This window comes from Hydra vulgaris, chromosome 11 (assembly GCF_038396675.1).
Source record: "Hydra vulgaris chromosome 11, alternate assembly HydraT2T_AEP".
Taxonomy (NCBI): Eukaryota; Metazoa; Cnidaria; class Hydrozoa; order Anthoathecata; family Hydridae; genus Hydra; species Hydra vulgaris.
The window spans coordinates 54,707,992-54,728,118 of NC_088930.1; the positions used below are offsets into that span (position 1 = coordinate 54,707,992).

At 29.0% G+C, this 20,127-nt stretch overlaps 1 protein-coding gene across 2 annotated transcripts in view; it reads right to left on the reverse strand.

The window, feature by feature from the left end:
- Window positions 1–827: 827 nt before the first annotated feature.
- LOC101236226 (transmembrane protein 245) overlaps window positions 828–20,127 on the reverse strand; it is a 63,004-nt gene continuing 43,704 nt past the window's right edge. For both annotated transcript variants that reach the window (XM_065809232.1, XM_065809233.1), the window contains 4 exons: window positions 14,456–14,650; window positions 9,557–9,905; window positions 1,557–1,727; window positions 828–1,273 (listed from right to left, as the gene is read on the reverse strand). In XM_065809232.1, the coding sequence (XP_065665304.1) occupies window positions 1,119–1,273; window positions 1,557–1,727; window positions 9,557–9,905; window positions 14,456–14,650 (870 nt within the window). In that variant the 3' untranslated portion in view covers window positions 828–1,118. The remainder of the gene's footprint in view (window positions 1,274–1,556; window positions 1,728–9,556; window positions 9,906–14,455; window positions 14,651–20,127) is intronic.

Consider the following 20,127-nt stretch of genomic DNA (forward strand, 5'->3'; position numbering starts at 1 on the left):
AGAGATTTTACTGAGGAAATTAATCGTGGAGGATTAACTGTACTTGGTGATTTAGATCGTCAATGGGTAATATATTGCTATACTATGTTTCGTGAAGTAGCTGATAATACATGCATATCTTCTTTGTGCAATCTAATGATGCTTGTATCAGAAAAAGAACCAAAACAAAAACTTTTAAAACTTAGCGCTAAATAACAAAGGCCAACAGCAACTATTTTTTTGTTAAATTGAACTGTTAAATTTAGATAATTATACTGTATATAACTATAATAGAATAAAAGAAATAAGTATTATTATTTTTAAATATATTTTTAATGCATTTTTGTTGTTTACTAATATTTCTTCCTTAAAGAATAATTTTTATATTCAGTTGAGGTTATTTTTTCCGTATTTTTTGTTTAAAAAACTCGCCTCCAGTTTATTGCGTCATACGCACGGTGAAGAGGCCTGTTATAAAGTACGCCATGCACAGAATTTATTTGCTGAACTATTTTAAGACTATAATTCCTTGTAACAATATAACGATTTTCTATCGAAATAATTATTTAACTGATTTATTTTTAATTTAAAAAGTTACAGTGTTCTATATTAATAACGTCATTTTATTGTAATAAAACTAATTCATTAAAAATATTAAGTTTTATCTTGTGAGTTTTGGCGTAAATAAATATTATAAAAAATTTTATTGTAATAATATTTTAAAACTACCAATAAAAATAGAGCCAAATGGAAACAATTGTAAACCTTACTAAACTAGTTATTGGGGAAATTTAATACGCGGGAGAATTTTTCCTAAAACCTTAAAATCCACCATAGTAAACAAAAACTCCAAAACAAAAGAAATATATTTAGAAAATAAGAATTAACAAACACTATAGAGCAAAATTGTGCAACAAAAACCTGCTAGAAAACTATATTGAAAATTAGAATATCGAATAAATATAAAAAAGATACAACTATACTACAATTATCAGTTACTGATAGAGAAGCAAAATATTATTTATATATCATACATGGTATAAATATTTACATATTTGTTTTTAATTTATTGAACTAAAAAAAATAAAAATAAAGCATTCGAAATAATAATAAATAAGAAAATTGCGAAGAACAAAAGATCACTCCACATCACTTGAGCTCATAATAGAGTTGTATACACCAAACGCAGCCATCAAACAGCAGAGAACTATTGGGCCAATAAAAGCCCCCTCAAGTCCAATACAATAAACACCACCGGCGATCGATAATGCTGTTAAATAAGGATGTCCTCCAGCTAAACGAGTTTAAAAACAGTATATATATTTTTGCTTCATATTTATAAACCGTGACTATAATAGAACAGCACTATGGTAAATAGAACAGCACTATGGTAAATAGAACAGCACTATGGTATAAAACAGTATCATGGTAAATAGAACAGTACTATGGTAATTACAATTAAGTAAAAAATAACAGTAATAAATAACATGCTAAAAATAAAAGACATTAAAACAGACAAATGTTACAGCATGAGAAAAAAACAAAAATAAATCTAAAGTTTACACAGACTTGTTTACCTATTTCACTGTAAATAGCAGTGTCCACCACATAAGTCGGAAGCAAGTGAAGACCAAACAAAATAATGGCAAGTATTCCTTGCTCTTGAATGAGCCATAACTCTAATGTAGCTGGGACAGCTGCCCAATAAGTTCCAATAAAAGGAACAACACCAAGAGAAGCAGCAAAAGCTGAAAAATACAAAATAAAAATAAAAAGAATTATGAGAATAAATTGAAAATTCAAAAATAAATTGCAAAAAATAAAAAAAATAAAAGAAACACTATTGCAAATGACAGGGAGCACTTTATTATGTATGACAGAAGGCACTGTGTTATGAAACATAGATAGCAGTGTGTTATGAAACATAGGTAACACTGTGATATGAAACATAGGTAACACAGCGTTATGAAACATAGGTAACACTGTGTTATGAAACATAGGTAACACTGTGTTATGAAACATGGGTAGCACTGTTTTATGAAACATAGGTAGCACTGTGTTATGATTTCGTAAAAAAAGTTTTTAAAATTACATCAAAAACTAGTTTTTGTTTATAATTAACAAAATAAAATTTTGATGCTTTAATATTATTGGATTTTAATATTTTAGTATTTATTAATATTAAAAGTATTTTTATTCAATTAACTTATTTTACATATTTTTTAAAATTTCATTTTAAACTGTTTTAAAAATAAATATTATATTACTTAAAACTTAATAATTTTAAATTTCATTATAAGGATAGGGGTGGTTCTAAGGTGTTACACAAATAGGCACACTAACCATTTCAGTTTATAGTAATGGCATCATGAATACTTGTCACCAAAACACAACGTGATTTATTTTATGATTAATATAAAAGATAAAATGTGCTAGTCTTATTCTTTTCAAAAAAACACTTAATTATTCTTAACCTTTTCAAAAAAACACTTAATCATTCTTAACCTTTTCCAAAAAACATTTAATCATTCTTAACCTTTTCAAAAAAACACTTAATCATTCTTAACCTTTTCAAAAACCACTTAATTGTACTTAATTGTTAATCTTAATGACGAGGAAAGTGATGTTGATAACTAGATCAAAAAACCAAAAAATGTTTTTTTATTCTTTATTGCCACGGAAACACCTTTTTGTTGCTAAACAAAATTTTATGCTTTGTTCTTAATTATTATAGATGATATTATGTGTTTTTATAATTTAAATTGCATACACAAGCTAAGAAGTTTTACTGATATATTTAAATGCTTCTCCTAAAATAATAATAAAAAATTTTTTTTTTTTTGAACTTTCGTTCTTTTTTCTGTAATTTTCTGTAATTGAATGTCTTCTTTAAACAAAGTTTTCTATAAGTATTTGTACTTTCAATGCTAGGTGTATTTCAAGCAAAAAAGTACAACGTACAAAAAAACACTTTTTAAGCAACATCAAAAGTTCTTATGCAATCAATGATTTTTTTAATGAAACAGTTGCATAAGGAAAAAGTTGAATAAAACTACAGTTGTAGCTATTTTTTAATGAAACAGTTGAAACAGTTGCAGAAGAAAAAGACCAACCCATCAATTGAAAACACTTCAAAAAGGACACAAGTCTTAAACCTTTAACAGTTAAAAATTTTAGTTAAAAACATTGAATGATTTTTTTAATAATAAATAAAAAATTATATTTCTACTCCTTTACTAATAATCCTAGTTTCTTTAGCACCATAAACACTTTTTTATATTATACCATAAACGTTTATTTATTTCGGAAAAAAAGTCACAATTGAATGAAAACATCTTCCTACTTCCTAAAAAACAAAAACATCTTTTTAATGTCCTAAATGCGCAGATCAACCTTATTGATTGCGTAAACACCTAACATAAGTATCTCTAACATAGATGGGAATTGTGTGACATTTTTCGCAGAGTTCAAACTCAAGGCTTAGAAAATAAAGTATTAACTATTCAGCAAGGCTCTATCAAATTTACAAAGCAAAAGAAGACCAGAAAATGGATCATGGGAAGCTAGGTATGTCAAATCCGCAACTTATGAAATTCTGGGTGTATATATTTATGCTATAAATATATACACCCAGAATTTTAATCTGGGTGTATATATTTATGCTATAAATATATACACCCAGAATATTAATCTGGGTGTATATATTTATGCTATAAATATATACACCCAGAATTTTAATCTGGGTGTATATATTTATAGCATAAAAGTAAGTATAGAAAAAAGACTTTTAATTGTTAAAAAAAGTTTTAAAGTCTTTGCTAGCTATGGTCTATTTACTTATTGTTTTTTTTGTCCTCCACAACAGCACCTTCTGGAGTAGCAGGATGGGCTTAATGTTTTTTTCTTAATTAAGTTTCAGACCATAATTTTTGTTTCAGACTATCTGCAGCTTATTAGGACTATTTACCTGAGCACATTAATAACATAACTATCTTGACATATGTGCAACAAATTTCTACCAGTGTTTTGCTGTTTTAAGAAATTTTTTTACTTTTTAAAAAAATCTCTTTCTTTCGTTTTTTACTGTGTTTACTGTGTATAATATCTTTACATATATTATTTATATAATATCTATAAAACTTCAAAAGTGATTTATTTCGTAATTTTAGAAAAATCTAAAAAAAACCCAATGATTCAGTGGTAGGATTTAAACCACAACGCTTTGCTTCTAAAGCCACACAGGCCTGTTGGCTGAGGAGGATTTTAAAACTATTTAACATACAAAAGACTTTATAAAATGGAAATGTATGATATACATTAAAATTAAGGAGAGGTTGTGGCAATGCAGTTTTCAAGGGAAAGTAAAACTGTAAAACTTGATGTTTTAACATTACATAATTTGAAGTTTACATAAATAGATATTTGCATACACTTTTGTTCACATTTTCTTAATAAAAAAATGTACTGCAATTATTTCCTGCCATTACCTTGGTTGCAATGGTTGCCAAGAGTTCTGTCAAACACGCTCAAAAGGGCACTACTACTTCTAAGTTCAGTTCAAGTTTTTATAAAGAACTCAAAGAACTTAAAAGTAAGCATTATTTAAGAGCACTACTCACAGTAAACATTAAGAACACTACTAAAATATAGACTACTATAAATATAAACTGTAAATTATAATGTTATCTAAAAGCATAGTTCGAATACTAATCTGTAACTTGTTAAATAATAACAAATACTTACACATAAAAATGAATTGAAATAAAAATGTTTCTAGCGAACCAATAAAAATAACTAAATATAAAAATAATAACTAAATATAAAAAGATGTTTAGATGTTACAGGGAAAGAAGTAACAACAACTGGTAACTTAGCTTATAAACTGTTTAACAAGAAATCAATCAGAGATCTAATTAAAGCATAGTTGACGATATACAACACAATATGGATATTGCAAAAGTAGGTTAGAATTTAAATAACTTGAAACTATACTTAGTTCAGCCCAAACTGAGCAGGGACCAAAAGATTTTTTTGTTGGTTTTAATAGTTACTCATTAAAAAATGAGTACAGAAAATATTTTATTTTCATAGAATATTTTCTGTACTCATGTACATGTTACTACATTTCGGTAGTGGTGTAGTGGTAGAGCGTTTGCCTCATAAGCGAGAAGTTCTGAGTTTGATCCCCACCACATCTCTGGTAGTACCGCGCTCAACTTGTTTCCCTGCGCAGCGGCCTTGTTAGTCAAGGTTAGTGTTTCGGAGTTATAGAGTTAAGAGAGGGTTGTAACCACAAAAAGTAGCCTCCTAGACTGTAGTGGCCCTCTCGGCCTTGGGGATGGTGAATAATAAAAAAAAAAAAAAATCATAATTAATTTATTTAGCTTACTTTCTTTTTTTCCAAAAATTGAATTGGATTTGTAAAATAGATATACACTATATTGTTAATACTTTTAAGAACAAATTTTCCTCTTCAATGTAAATCATTTAAAATGATTAAAAATTTTATAACTTAGTAATCTTATCCTGATCTTAAAATCTGGAAATTATTTTCTTAAATAAGTTTTGAAATTGTAAAAACAAACTATTAAAAAAAACTTTTAGGAATATGCTACAAGTATATAATTAATAAAATAAATTAAATTTCTAGACCATACTATCTCTAAAAAAGTTCATTAAATAGAATGGTGTTTTAACTTAAGGATTTTTTACAACTTTGATTTTGAGCTTTTTTTTACTTTTTTGATTACCTAATTTTTAGGGTTTATAAAATACTTTATTTTAGAGTGCTTTTTTACTATTTTCATTTTGAGTACTATTTTCACTACGAGGAAAACATATTTGATGAACAATTTTTTAAAATTCATGTTATATTCATGAACATTTATTATTAAACTCAAAGATAATAAGGATGTTTTGACAATACTTTATACGACGGCTGAAATGTGATGATGTAATAGTGCATAATGAATAATGGAAGCGAAATATAAAGTCTATCCTATGAAGAATATTTTACAATTTCACTTATGAAGAATATTTTACAATTTCACTTATGAAGAATATTTTACAATTTCAAAATTGAATAACAAGCAGCTTTTATTTTTAACTTTTTAAAAACAACAAACATTGCAAACATTCTATGCAAACATAAAATAATAAATTAACCATTTGTAGTTAATGCACACCAAAAGCATCTAAGACAACAGGAGCACCATTATGCACAAAGTGGTACAGTTAATACACTAATATTATACAGCTGTTGATAGAATCAATATTTCTGAGAGCTACCACATAGTTCTGGAAACCTTACTACCAGCTGGCCTGAAAATAATATAACTGAACTTTAGAGCTGTACTCTTATTAGAACAGTAAGAGTTGCATAGCTACTATCAAAGAGGCACAATCAAGGTATGCACCACACAAATAAGGTATACATCTGCACCTGCATTTTAAAGGAAAAATGTGCAAAGCTTAGTGCACATAAATTTTCTGCTTATCGCTTAAGTTTTTACTTAGAAGGTATTCTACATGACATTAACTTGGTGCAAACTTTACAACAACCATCATTAAAACTCATTTTTTCTTTTTGTACATGCCATATTTATTTCTGTTAGTATTGACATCTTGCTTTTTTGAGATCCAGTAACTTTTGGGGTACCACAAAATTTTATTCTTGGCTCTGCATTTTTTCTCATCAAAACTACTGGTCTTTCTAATTACCTCTACTTGCTGATAGAAACTATATACACCAGCCTTTACTTGCTGATGACACTACTATATACATCAGCCCCTATTTGCTGATGACACTACTATATACACCAGCCTCTGTTTGCTGATGACACTACTATATTCATGAGGCTCTATTTGCTGATGACACTACTATATATGTCAGCCCCTATTTGCTGATGACATTACTATATACATCAGCCTTGACAAAATGCCTTAACTTTTTGATTGCTTAGAACAGGCAAACAATTTTAAATCTAATCTTCACTGCTAATAAGTATTAAAATATTGTTGGTATTACTTGATGAATCACAACACACTTACAGAGTCCTTTACTTTATGTCTACTTGAATTATCATTCATTGACTATCAATTACTGACTTCTCATGGAAACCATATTTTTATATATAATATCCATAACCATAATACTTTGTCTAACTTCAGCTGGTAGGCTTGAGCTTCTGGACCATCATCATAAGGTTGCATCCAATTCTCTTTTCTATAAATACTCACAATGGCTGCTTAAGCAAGCTAATATCACTTGTGACTTGTCATTTAGCAAAGTCACATTCATTTATTGTTCCTTCTTTGCGCTCAAAAAACTCTTATTTATCTAGTTTTTTTTTCCTAGAGCACTGTAATGGTTAATTTTCCTAGAACTTTTAGATTTTATTTTTGGATAACTTTCACAACATTTTTTTGGATAATTTTAACAAAAAAAAATGTTAGATGGTTTTTTAAAAAATATTTTAGAAAATTAATTATTTCAGGTTTTTATGATTGCAAATTATTGATCCATCCACTATGTTTAAATTATACTTATCCACTATGTTTAAATTATACACATCCACTATGTTTAAATTATACTCATCTACTACATTTAATGATTGCAAATTATTCTCATCCACTACATTTAATGATTGCAATCATTAAACATTTATTTCATTTATAAATAGTTTTTGAAAAATTTTTATAAAAATATTTTTTCATAGAAATAAACAATAAACTTCTCCACAAAGCAGCCTTGTTGTTTTAATTAGTGTTACAGAGATATAGAGATGATAAATAAGTGTTACAGAGATATACAATTTTTTTATACTGAGTAGTTATTTCTACTGAGAGGTTATTTTTTATTTTTGTTTTTAATAAAGTGATCCTTCAATTTGTTGTTGTATTTTTTGAATGAAAAATCTATATTACTTTATAATTTTAGTAATTCCATGTTTGAGAATTTTCTTGCTACAGTCAATGAAAAGAGATTAAGTTGAGCATATGTTAAAAATCAACAACTAACATTTTTTACTATTGATAAAATAAATAGTCAGCAAAACTGTAAGCAGAAAAGTTTTTTAACATTTCAAAAAATTCAAGTTCTTTGCTTAAAATAAATTTAACTATTATTAAGTTACTAGCCCAGTTTACTTGTAGAGTAAAATTGTGAAAATCTTGAGTATTTTGAATTATTATAGATAAATTTTGATTAAAAAAAAATTAAAATAATATTGCAAAAGAAATTTAAAAAAATGTAAAAAAGTATTTAAACAAATTTATGGAAAATTTTCATAAATTTTATTTCAGTATAAATGAAAAATTATTAGTTTAAAAGCTAAAACAAAAATTTTAAAACAAATCAAACATTTAATAAAAATTTTATCTTAATGTATTTTATCATAAAATGGATTTTGTATGTATTGATGATGATGATGGATATGTATTGATGATGATGTGTATGTATTGATGATGCTGGATATGTACTGATGATGATGGATATGTATTGATGATGATGGATATGAATTGATAATGATGGGTATGTATTGATGATGATAGATATGTATTGATGATGATGGATATGTATTGATGATGATGATGATGGATATGTATTGATGATGATGATGATAGATATGTATTAATGATGATGATGATGGATATGTATTGATGATGATGATGGATTTGTATTGATGATGATGCTATTTATAAATTTAAATAAAAAATTATAAAAAACTCAAGTTGACTATGTATTCAAACAATCCATTTTAGTAAACTTTTTAATGCAAATTGGCATGTAAATACTTAATCACTTGTTTTGAGTGCTTATTAAGATGTTCGCAAAAAAAAAAAAAAAAAAAAAGCGTTTTTCTAATAACTTTTTTTGTAAGTTTTTCATTGTTTTTTAAAAGTGCATTTTGTTTGTAAAATAATTTAATAAAAAGTTGCAAAAATTTGAATCTTTTGCATTGTCATCAACAAAATATAAGAACAACTTGTTATTGATATTGCGAACCAATCAGAAACTAATACTAACATCAACTTATAAACATACTATTTAGTTAGTATAAAGGTAAAAACTATAAAATGGCTGCATAAAACATAAGAACTAAATAAAATGGCTGCATAAAACATAAGAATTAAATAAAATGGCTGCATAAAACATAAGAATTAAATAAAATGGCTGCATAAAACATAAGAATTAAATAAAATGGCTGCAAAAACATAAGAATTAAATAAAATGGCTGCATAAAACATAAGAATCAAATAAAATGGCTGCATAAAACATGAGAATTAAATTAAATGGCTGCATAAAACATAAGAATTAAATAAAATGGCTGCATAAGAAAGCAGTTTAGTGTATTGTGCATTTAACAAATAGAATTTGGAAATTTTATTTGATAGATTTTTTTGATTTTAAAGCTTTTAAAGATTTTAAAGATTTAAAGACAGAAGAAATTTTATTTTATTTTATTTGTACTTTGCATTTGAAATCCTGGTTAACTAAAAATAGAGACATCTGCTTATTCTAATTATTTATTGTAATTTCAGTTTTTTTAGTAAAATATTACACAGTTAAACTCACCTGCAGGAATAAAAACCAACTCAGCACCAAATACACTATGTGTTAACCAAGTATAAAAACCGTAAAATGCTGCCATTTTAAATGAAGCACCAAAAACATCTCTAATAGCAACATTGATTGACTCTCCAAGTTGAGTACCCATGCTTACACTATTCAACCATTCATCCAGCTTATATTGCTCAGATGAAGCACTGAGCAAATAAAACAATGAAGTAGCAAAGATAACACATGATATAACAGTGTTGAGGAGATAGGTACCACTGAAGAAAACAACAGATATAATTTGTGTGAAAAGAGAAAACATTAGTGTCATATTTCCTTTTATGATAACCCACAGTGAGTCAGATAGCTATAAAAGAGATATTAAAGAAATATAAAAGAAAATTTTACATATGGTTTTAACAAAATGTATTTTAAATGTGGAAAAATACCAAGTTGAAAATAAGGAAGAAAAAAAACAGAAAAAAAAAACTTCAACTTGTAAAATTTGTTTGCTTGTAAAATCTACAATTAACTACTAGATTATTAAAATCTACTTTTAGACAGGAATTTTCCAGGTTATCCATATTTAAAAAATTTTTTTTTAAAATTTTATTTTAAAGTTGTTTTATATTTTATAACTATTGTTGTTGCTTATCTTTTATTTCTTTTTTTTCAAAGTTTCATACAATAAATCAATACATAAATAAATTGACTGTTATAGCCATAGTGACAGTGGAGTGTATATAAATCGACTGACTTATATAGTGATAGACGCAGTGGAGTATACATACATTGACTAATGGTTTAGGGTTTGGCAGGCATTCTTTTAAATAAAAGAAAAATTTTTCAATACTTATTTAAATAGGGTTTATAAATTAATATAACTTATATAAAAAAAACTATTTAAATAAATTACACTAGATCAACAAAAAAAAAAAAATTACTGGTGTCCAAAATATTTTAATGAGTTTGGGGTACTTTTGGGGTGCTAATTCTGAATATGCTATCAGTTTTGCCAGATTGGCTCAAATTTTTGATATTTTTGGTATCTTATTTATAGCACTTGTTGGTAAATGTGACGCATCATCTCATTAATTTCTTGGGATTAGTACTTGAACTTAGCAGTTCTCAATATAGTTTTTTGTTGATTAGTGTTCTAAAAGTTTGTTCATAGCTTGATTTTTGCACTAACTTTATGTTGTTGTCTGTTTTCCAGTGAAAAGCATGAACTCATCAAGAAGAAGTTGTCTTAACAATCCAGACTCATTCTGTTACATTTGTGGTGAATATACACTGCAAAAACATAGAAGAAACATAACAGACTTCATAAAAAAAGTGTATTTGGCCTATTTTGGGGTTATGCTTGGGGACCAAGACAAGTCTTGGGTACCACACATAGTGTGCAAAGCATGTATCGAATTATTTCGAAAATGGAGCAAAGGACAAAGAAAAAGCTTCAAATTTGGTGTTCCAATGGTGTGGAGAGAGCAAAAATCATCATGATGACTGTTATTTCTGTGCAGTGCAAATGCAAGGATTCAATAAGCATAAGAAACAAAAATGGGAGTATCCTAACATGGAATCTGCAAGAAGGCCTGTCCCTCATTGTGAAGATGTGCCTGTACCTGTGTTTTCCATGTTACCTGACCTTTCCCCACCTGACGATGATGAAATGCAGGGTATGGAGCTAAGCATTAGTTCTGGAAGTGAACCAGAATATGAAGGAAGTTTCAGAACACCTACACAGTTTACCCAAGGAGAGCTCAACGATCTAATAAGAGACCTCAACCTCTCAAAAAGTGCATCTGAACTTTTAGCTTCAAGGCAAAGTGAAAAAAATTGTCTGACGCCTGGAACTAAAATTACATATTACAGGACCAGAGAAGAAGCACTTCTTCAACTTTTCTGCAAAGATGACCTACTTGTATATTGTAAGGATATTCCTGGCCTGATGCTGCAAATGGGTTTACAAGTATATCGTCCTGAAGACTGGAGGCTTTTCATAGATAGTTCTAAAAGGAGTTTGAAATGTGTTTTGTTGAACAATGGCAATCAGTGTGCATCTCTTCCAGTAGCTTACTCAACTAAACTTGCAGAACAATACAAAAATGTCAAAATGGTCTTGGAGAAACTGCGCTACCATGAACATTCGTGGCTGATATGTGTTGATTTAAAAATGATCAACTTTTTACTTGGACAGCAAAGTGGATACACAAAGTATCCTTGCTTCATTTGCATGTGGGATAGTAGAGCAAAACATCAGCACTGGGAAAAAACTGAATTGGCCTCCAAGGGACACCTTGACAGTAGGAGCATCAAACATAGTGAACGAACCTTTGGTGGACAGGGAAAAAATCATTCTACCACCACTTCACATAAAGTTAGGATTAATGAAGCAGTTCGTAAAGGCATTAGACAAAGATGGTAATTGCTTCATGTACATCTGCAGATCTTTCCCTGGTCTTAGTAGCAAAAAATTGAAGGCAGGAATCTTTGATGGTCCTCAAACTCGGAAACTCATTAAAGATTCAAATTTTCCTAAGGAAATGAATGACATTGAAGCTGCTGCATGGTGTAGTTTTGTGTTGGTAGTGAAGAACTTCTTGGGAAATAAAAAGGCAGACAATTATGAAGAACTGGTACAAAACATGCTGTTGAGATTTAGAAATCTGGGTGTACACATGAGCATTAAATTGCATTATCTTCACAGTCACTTGGACAGATTTCCAAAAAAACCTTGGAGATTTTAGCGAAGAACAAGGGGAGAGATTTCATCAGGATATTATGGTGATGGAGGAAAGGTACCAAGGCAGATGGGACAGACATATGATGGCTGATTACTGCTGGAATCTACAGCGTGACTGCCCGAATAGCTCACATAGAAAAAAATCATATAAAAAGCACTTTTCCAGCGATCAAATGTCTCCTATTTTTCATGTCTTGTTCATTTTTGAAGATTACTTTCTAAAACTAGTTAAAATAAACTAAAATCAACATTTACTTTGTTAAATTTATTGTATTCATGACAATATCAATAAAGTTAATTCGCGTGTAGCAAATTACTTTAAAATGTCTTTTTTTTATACATTTCACAAAAAATCTCAAAAACTTGAGCCAATCTGGCAAAACTGATGACATATTCAGAATCAGCACCCCTTAATTCGTTGAAATATCTTTGACCCCAAAAATGCTGTTGACCTGTGTAATCAATATACCCATAAAAATAAAAAAAATATTAGTTGTAAACACAGACAATGCTTAATCAAACTAAATATAGTGAAGAATAATTAATGAACAATCCTTTACTGTTTTAAATAATTGATAATAAAATGTTATGAAATTTTTTTTTTTTAACTTGTGTATCCACAAAACTATTTAGATGTCCGGAAAAAACAAAACTTTAAAGAAATATCCAGAATTCTGGAAATATTTGAAAAAAGATAACCCCTGATTTAAAAATAGGTTTTGATAAAAGAAACTTTTAAACTATAGATTAAAAAAGAAAGAAAAAAAGAACTTTAATGCTAAAGATAATAATAATAACAATAATAAGGATATAAATAAAATTTTTACACATTCTAATAATTTATTTAAGTCATCAATCTATCTAATCTATCTAATAAATGATCTGGTTATTAATTTTTATTAACTCATGGAATTTGAGCTAAAAGTTGTTATATCATAATCATATACAAAAGTGTTTATTTTAGTAAACTTTATTAGAAAAGAAAATTAAATAAAACAAAACAAAAACATTTGCTAACAAGCATAATATATTTTGTACAAAAAAGCAGAAAATAAATTTTTTAATTTAAATTCAATAATTCAGTAAATTAAAAATTGACAGGTCTGCACAAGATTTATTTCGAAACATACCTGTAAATCTTTAGTTTACTGAACTGTTAAATTTAAAAAATTTATTTACTGCTTATTAGTACAAAAAAGATAATATTTTTTAACAAATGTTGTTGCTATAATATAATTTCTACTTTTTAGTCTTTACAATAAGTTATCAATGTAAACCATTATTATGCAGCATTGTTATGTTGCAATACTATTGTTATGTTGCAATACTATTGTTATGTTGCAATACTATTGTTATGTTGCAATACTATTATTAAACAGACGAAAAGAAATAAGAAGAAGAGTTGTGATTAAGTTCCCAAATAGCAAGCAACATTGGTGCAATATTGGTACAATATTTATCACATTATTGGCTAAATATTGTTAACAACATTTCACCATATAAAATGTCCACATTTTCATATATATAACCAAGATTTATTTACAATTTGGTTATATAAACTGCATATTAATGACAAAATATTTTTTTATAATAATCAATGAAAAAATACTAAAATTAAAAAAAAAGATCCCTGATAGGTATTGAACACGCAACTCTGTTAGCTGTGTCTCAAAACTAGATGCCTATTACATACACAGGCTACACTGTTTTATCATTTAAACATTATTTATACAAACGTAAAAATAAGACCAGCTAGAAATAAAATAATAAAATTTACAAAAAAAATCTCCCTGTGAAGGACTTGAATCTGCAACACTATCACATGTGCCACAAAAGAAGAACGTCATTGCATATATAGCCTATACACAAACATGCTGATGAAAGCACAAATAAAGATCAAATTTGAGGACAAGTTACTTGATGAAAAAGTCTGGCCAAGTAAAGAAAAGATTAGAAAAAAAATATCTTTAAAAATTTTTAACTAACAATCAAGACTTTAAATAATTTGTGTGTGTATTATGCATTAACAACATTAGAAGTATTTAACATAGTTAGTGATGAATATTGCATTAACAACAACTCTAATGTACTTTACATTAAGACCATTACAAATAACTTTTTTGGTTTTAAAAGGACTAAAAAATAGACATTATTTATCTTAAAAAACTCACAGAAAGAAGCATTTGAACATTTCCTTTGCACCAATTCCATAAATTTGCTATATCACTGGTAGAGAAAAGTGACTTTATTTTACTTAATTGTGCTTTAAAAAAGTTAATATCTGTTTTTGTATGATTAGCTGGAAGTGAAGTAGACTTCCTTAAGGAAGATGAATCATTCTTCTTAGAGGAAGATGCAACATCATTCTAAAAAAAAAAAAAAACTACAAAGATACTCTGTGGACCTGTACAATATGAATTTTTAAAAAGCTAAATAGATTTAACAAATAAAACGACAACAATAAAAAAATGGTTACTAAACAATATTTTGTTCATACAAAATAAAATAGGGGTTAACACTATTTCTAATGTTCAAATATTCAAAATATTTGAATATCCAAATAACAATATTTTTCATTACTTAATAATTCAATAAATATCTTTCATTTATTATTCAATAATAAATGAGGCTGAAACCAGCTTTTTAAAAATACAATGCCATTATTGATTCTTGTTCTAAATTTTAACTCCATGATTTTGGATGTTAAAAATACTTGTTCAATCTCTGCTGTTATCAAGTTTCACCTTGATGAATAAACTGAATATACATACACACACACATATATATGTATATATATATATAGATATATACACACACACATAAATATGTATATATATATATAAATATATAATATATATACATATTTATGTGTGTGTGTTTATATATATATATATATATATATATATATATATATATATATATATAAAATGAATAAAAACGAATTTTCATTTTCATTTTATATAGATAAATATTGCGCTATAATTTAATAATATTGAGCACTCTTAAACGCACAAGAGTATTTGTATTATTATTATATTATAATAATACATTATCTATTTTGTGTGTGTATATATATATATATATATATATATATATATATATATATATATATATATATATATATACATATATATATATATATATATATATATACATATATATATATATATATATATATATATATATATATATATATATATATATATATATATATATATATATATATATATATATATATTAGTAGAAAATCACTTAACAAAAATTTTTTCCATTTAACACTGTGTTTCATCAACAAAGATTCATCAGAAATGATTCATCTTTTCTGATGAATCTTTGTTGAATGATTCATTTCAGATGAAATGATTCATCTGAAATGAATCAAAAATGATTCATTTCAGATAAATCATTTCTGATTCATCAAAGATTCATCAGCATTTCCGATGAATCTTTGTTGATGAAACACAGTGTTAAATGGAAAAAATTTTTGTTAAGTGATTTTCTACTAATATATAATTGCTCTGTTCTTTTAAGAACATTGAGCACTCTATTGTGTAGAATACTTTTTAAAGTTGTTTAAATATATATATATATATATATATATATATATATATATATATATATATATATATATATATATATATATATATATATATGTATATATAAAAAATATACACACATATTATTCATTAAAATAAAAATAAACTGAGTTATTTGAAACATAAGCTCATAGTTCATTTTGAAACCACTTTCAATTTGCATAATATTGCGATATAGACTGTTAAAGGATTAATCACTAATTTAAAGTTAGACTTAGTGTTTTATTACTGTTTTTGGTTTTTACTTTTCAATTTCTAAAGCAATTAATTTTTAAAAATAAAAAAATTATTAAACTTGTAACTTTTGACAAATTTTGGTTATGCCCTTTATCAGAAACATATTGCATATATATTATTATTCAAGTTTATATTATATATAAATATAAAGAGAAATAAGTTTCAAAACGCGGTATAAGAAATTTTGATTTTATGTGCCGCTTTAATTAAAAATAATAATTAACGCATAATGTGATATTTTTCATGTTAAGTAAATTTTTTAATTTAAGTTGCCGCATAAAAATAAAATTACTCATACCGCGTTTTGAAAATAAGCTCTTCATATATATATATATATATATATATATATATATATATATATATATATATATATATATATATATTTTTGTCAGATCAGGTTATCCTGCTACTGGTAACATGTAACCCGGTACAATCTGCTTCATGTCCTGCTGCCTTGTAGGATACGCCTTTTTAGGCTAAGGCTAGGAGATGCCAACTCCAATTTAAAACACCCACTGCCTTGGGGCTCTTGGTTGAGTAAAGGCTAGAGATGGTGTCTCGATAAAAATACTCATCTTGGGCAGATGTTAAATGCACCCAGCTACTGTCTTGTAGAAGGCCTCCTAGGCAAAGACTTAAGGGGTAAACAGATTCTATCTGTTGACCAGCCTCGCACCCCTTCTTCATCTATTAGGCTGGCGCAGATGTATTTTTAATACATTGTTTCCAGTTTAGGATGTTGAATGCTGGATCTTCTTGACTCAATGCATGGGTTTGCTTGTGTTACTGTTTTTATGACTAAGCAACTTATTCTATTATCTCCTTATGAGGGTACAGCTCTAAAACTCAGTTTTATGGTTCTGAGGCCGGCTGGTAGTCAGGTTTCCCGAACTCTGTGGTAGCTCTCAGAGAGGCTGATTCCATCAACAGCTGAAAAATATCAAAGTACTAACAGTGCCATGTTGCGCATGGATGGTGTCCCTGTTTGTACTTTTGGTGTGCATTGCGGAGGCCACATTTGGAGCCCTTTGTTACGGCTTAGGGTTTATTAGTAGTAATGAGGCAATTGCTTGGGCTATTAAACGGTGTTCTGAGTACTATCTATGCTTTGAGTCAAGTTCTTCAATCTAATTTAAAAATGAATAAAGTACCAAAAACTATAAAACACAAAAAACCATCATCATCACCAAGTCCTCTAAACCTATCATTCACTAATATTCGTGGTCTTCGAAGTAACTTTTCTTCTGTTGAGTCTTATCTCTTGCAAAGTTCACCAGACCTACTTGCTCTTTGTGAGACTAATTTAAGTTCAGCTGTCTCATCTTGTGATCTTAGTGTTGATGGTTATCTTCCTCTGATTCGTAAAGACTCCAATAGTCACATGCTTGGCCTGGGCATTTACATTCGTAAGAATTCACCTGTTTGCCGTGAAACTAGGTTTGAATCCACAGACTATTCTTTCATGTGCTTTCGTTTAGCACCACTTCACTCTATTGCCTTTCTCTTTGTTCTATATCGCTCTCCTTCATCTCAAGACTGCACTCTTTTTGATGATATTTCTGATCATATTGACCAAGCCCTCTCTCTTTACCCATCAGCTAATATAGTTGTTGTCGGTGACTTTAATGCTCACCACTCTGAATGGCTTGGCTCTAGTGTCAGTGACTCTGCAGGCATTAAAGCCCACAACTTTTGCCTTTCTCAATCCCTAACTCAAATAGTCAACTTTCCAACTCGCTTTCCTGACAACCCTAATCATTTACCTTCTCTACTCGACTTATGTCTTGTTTCTGATCCTAGTCAGTGCTCAGTTTCTCCGCATTAACCCTTAGGTACTTCTGATCACAGTTTGATCTCTCTAAAACTAATATCTCATTCTTCTTCATCACCTGAATCCCCCTATTACCGAACCTCTTTCAACTACAGTAAAGCTGACTGGGATTCTTTCCGTGACTTTCTTCGTGATGGCCCTTGGGTAGAAATCTTTCAACTTCCTGTCGACAAATGTGCTTCTTACATAACTTCGTGGATTCAGGCTGGCATGGAATCTTTTATTCCCTCTCGACGATTCCAGGTCAAGCCTCACTCTCCTCCATGGTTTTCTTCACACTGTGCTGCTGCGATTGCCAATCGAAACCGTTACTTCCATATTTATCAGCAAAACAATTCTCCAGAAAACAGACGTCTGTTTATTACTGCTAGAAACAACTGTAAAAAGGTTTTGTCTAACGCCAAAACCCGCTATTCTCAGGTCATCAAATCTCGTATCTCATCTCAAAAATTAGGCTCTCGCGACTTCTGGAGAATCTTTAATAATATCAATAATAAGGGCAAATCTATAATTCCACCTCTCTTGTATGGTTCAGACTTTGTCACCTCACCTAAAGACAAAGCCGAACTGCTTGCTAAAAACTTTTCATCAATATCATCTCTTGATTCCACTAATTGCGTTCTACCTGATATTGCCAACAAACAGGTTGATCCATTGTTTGACATTCATATCACTTCAGCATCTGTATCTAAAGTGATTTCTTGCCTAGACTCTTCTACAGCTTGTGGCCCAGACAACATACCTGTTATTGTCTTGCAGAAGTGTTCTCCGGAGCTGTCGTCTATACTCTCAAAACTATTCAACAAGTGCTTATCAGAGTCTTGTTTTCCAGCCTGCTGGAAAGCCGCATCTGTTATCCCTATCTTCAAAAATTCTGGAGAGCGATCTGATTCGTCTAACTACCGTCCCATAAGTCTTCTTCCTATCATAAGCAAGGTTTTTGAATCTTTAATTAACAAACACTTAATTTCTCATTTTGAATCTAATAACTTACTTTCTGACCATCAATATGGGTTTCGATCTTCTCGTTCTACAGCTGATTTGCTAACAGTAATAATTGACAGGTTTTATCGTGCATTAGATGAAGGTGGAGAGGTTAAGGCCATTGCTCTTGACATTTCAAAAGCGTTTGATAAAGTTTGGCATGCTGGTCTTCTCCATAAGCTTTCTTCTTATGGTGTATCCAGCAACATCTTTAAGATCATTTAATCCTTCCTTTTCAACCGTAGCATAAAAGTTGTCCTCGATGGACAACACTCTTCTTCTTATTCTGTATCTTCAGGGGTTCTTCAAGGTTCTATCCTTGGCCCTATACTCTTTTTAATTTACATTAACGATCTTCCAGATATTCTCACATCTAAGGTGGCATTGTTTGCTGATGATACTACCATTTATTCTTGTCGTGATAAGAAACCAACACCCTCTGATTGCTTGGAGGGGGCATTTGAACTTGAAAAAGATCTCACTTCTGCTACAGCATGGGGCTCACAGTGGCTGGTGAACTTTAATTCAGATAAAACTCAATTTTTTTTCAGCCAATCGTTATCGCAATAATTTAGATCTTCCTATATTTATGAACGGTGATGTACTCGATGAGTCACCTACTCTTCATCTTCTAGGATTAACTCTTACTTCCAATCTTTCTTGGAAACCATATATCAAATCAGTTGCAAAATTAGCATCTGCTAAGGTTGCATCTCTTTATCGAGCTCACCACTTTCTTACTCTGGATTCTATTCTCTATCTCTATAAATCTCAAATCCGGCCTTGTATGGAATACTGTTGCCATATCTGGGGCGGATCTTCTAATGATGCCCTTTCTCTTTTAGACAAGGTGCAAAAACGCATTGTAAACATAGTTGGACCTGCTCTTGCAGCCAACCTTCAACCATTATCACATCGTCGTAATGTTGCTTCTCTTTCTCTTTTCTACAAATACTATAATGGGCACTGCTCTAAAGAGCTAGCGTCTCTTGTGCCATCTACTAAAATTCATTCTCGTGTTACTCGTCATTCAATTAAGTGTCATCCTTTTTCTGTGACTGTTCCTAAGTGCTCCAAAAACGCTTATTCTTTTAGTTTTTTTCCTCGAACATCAGTTCTTTGGAATTCGCTTCCTTCATCTTGCTTTCCTGATTCGTATAATTTGCAATCTTTTAAATCGTCCGTCAATCGTTAT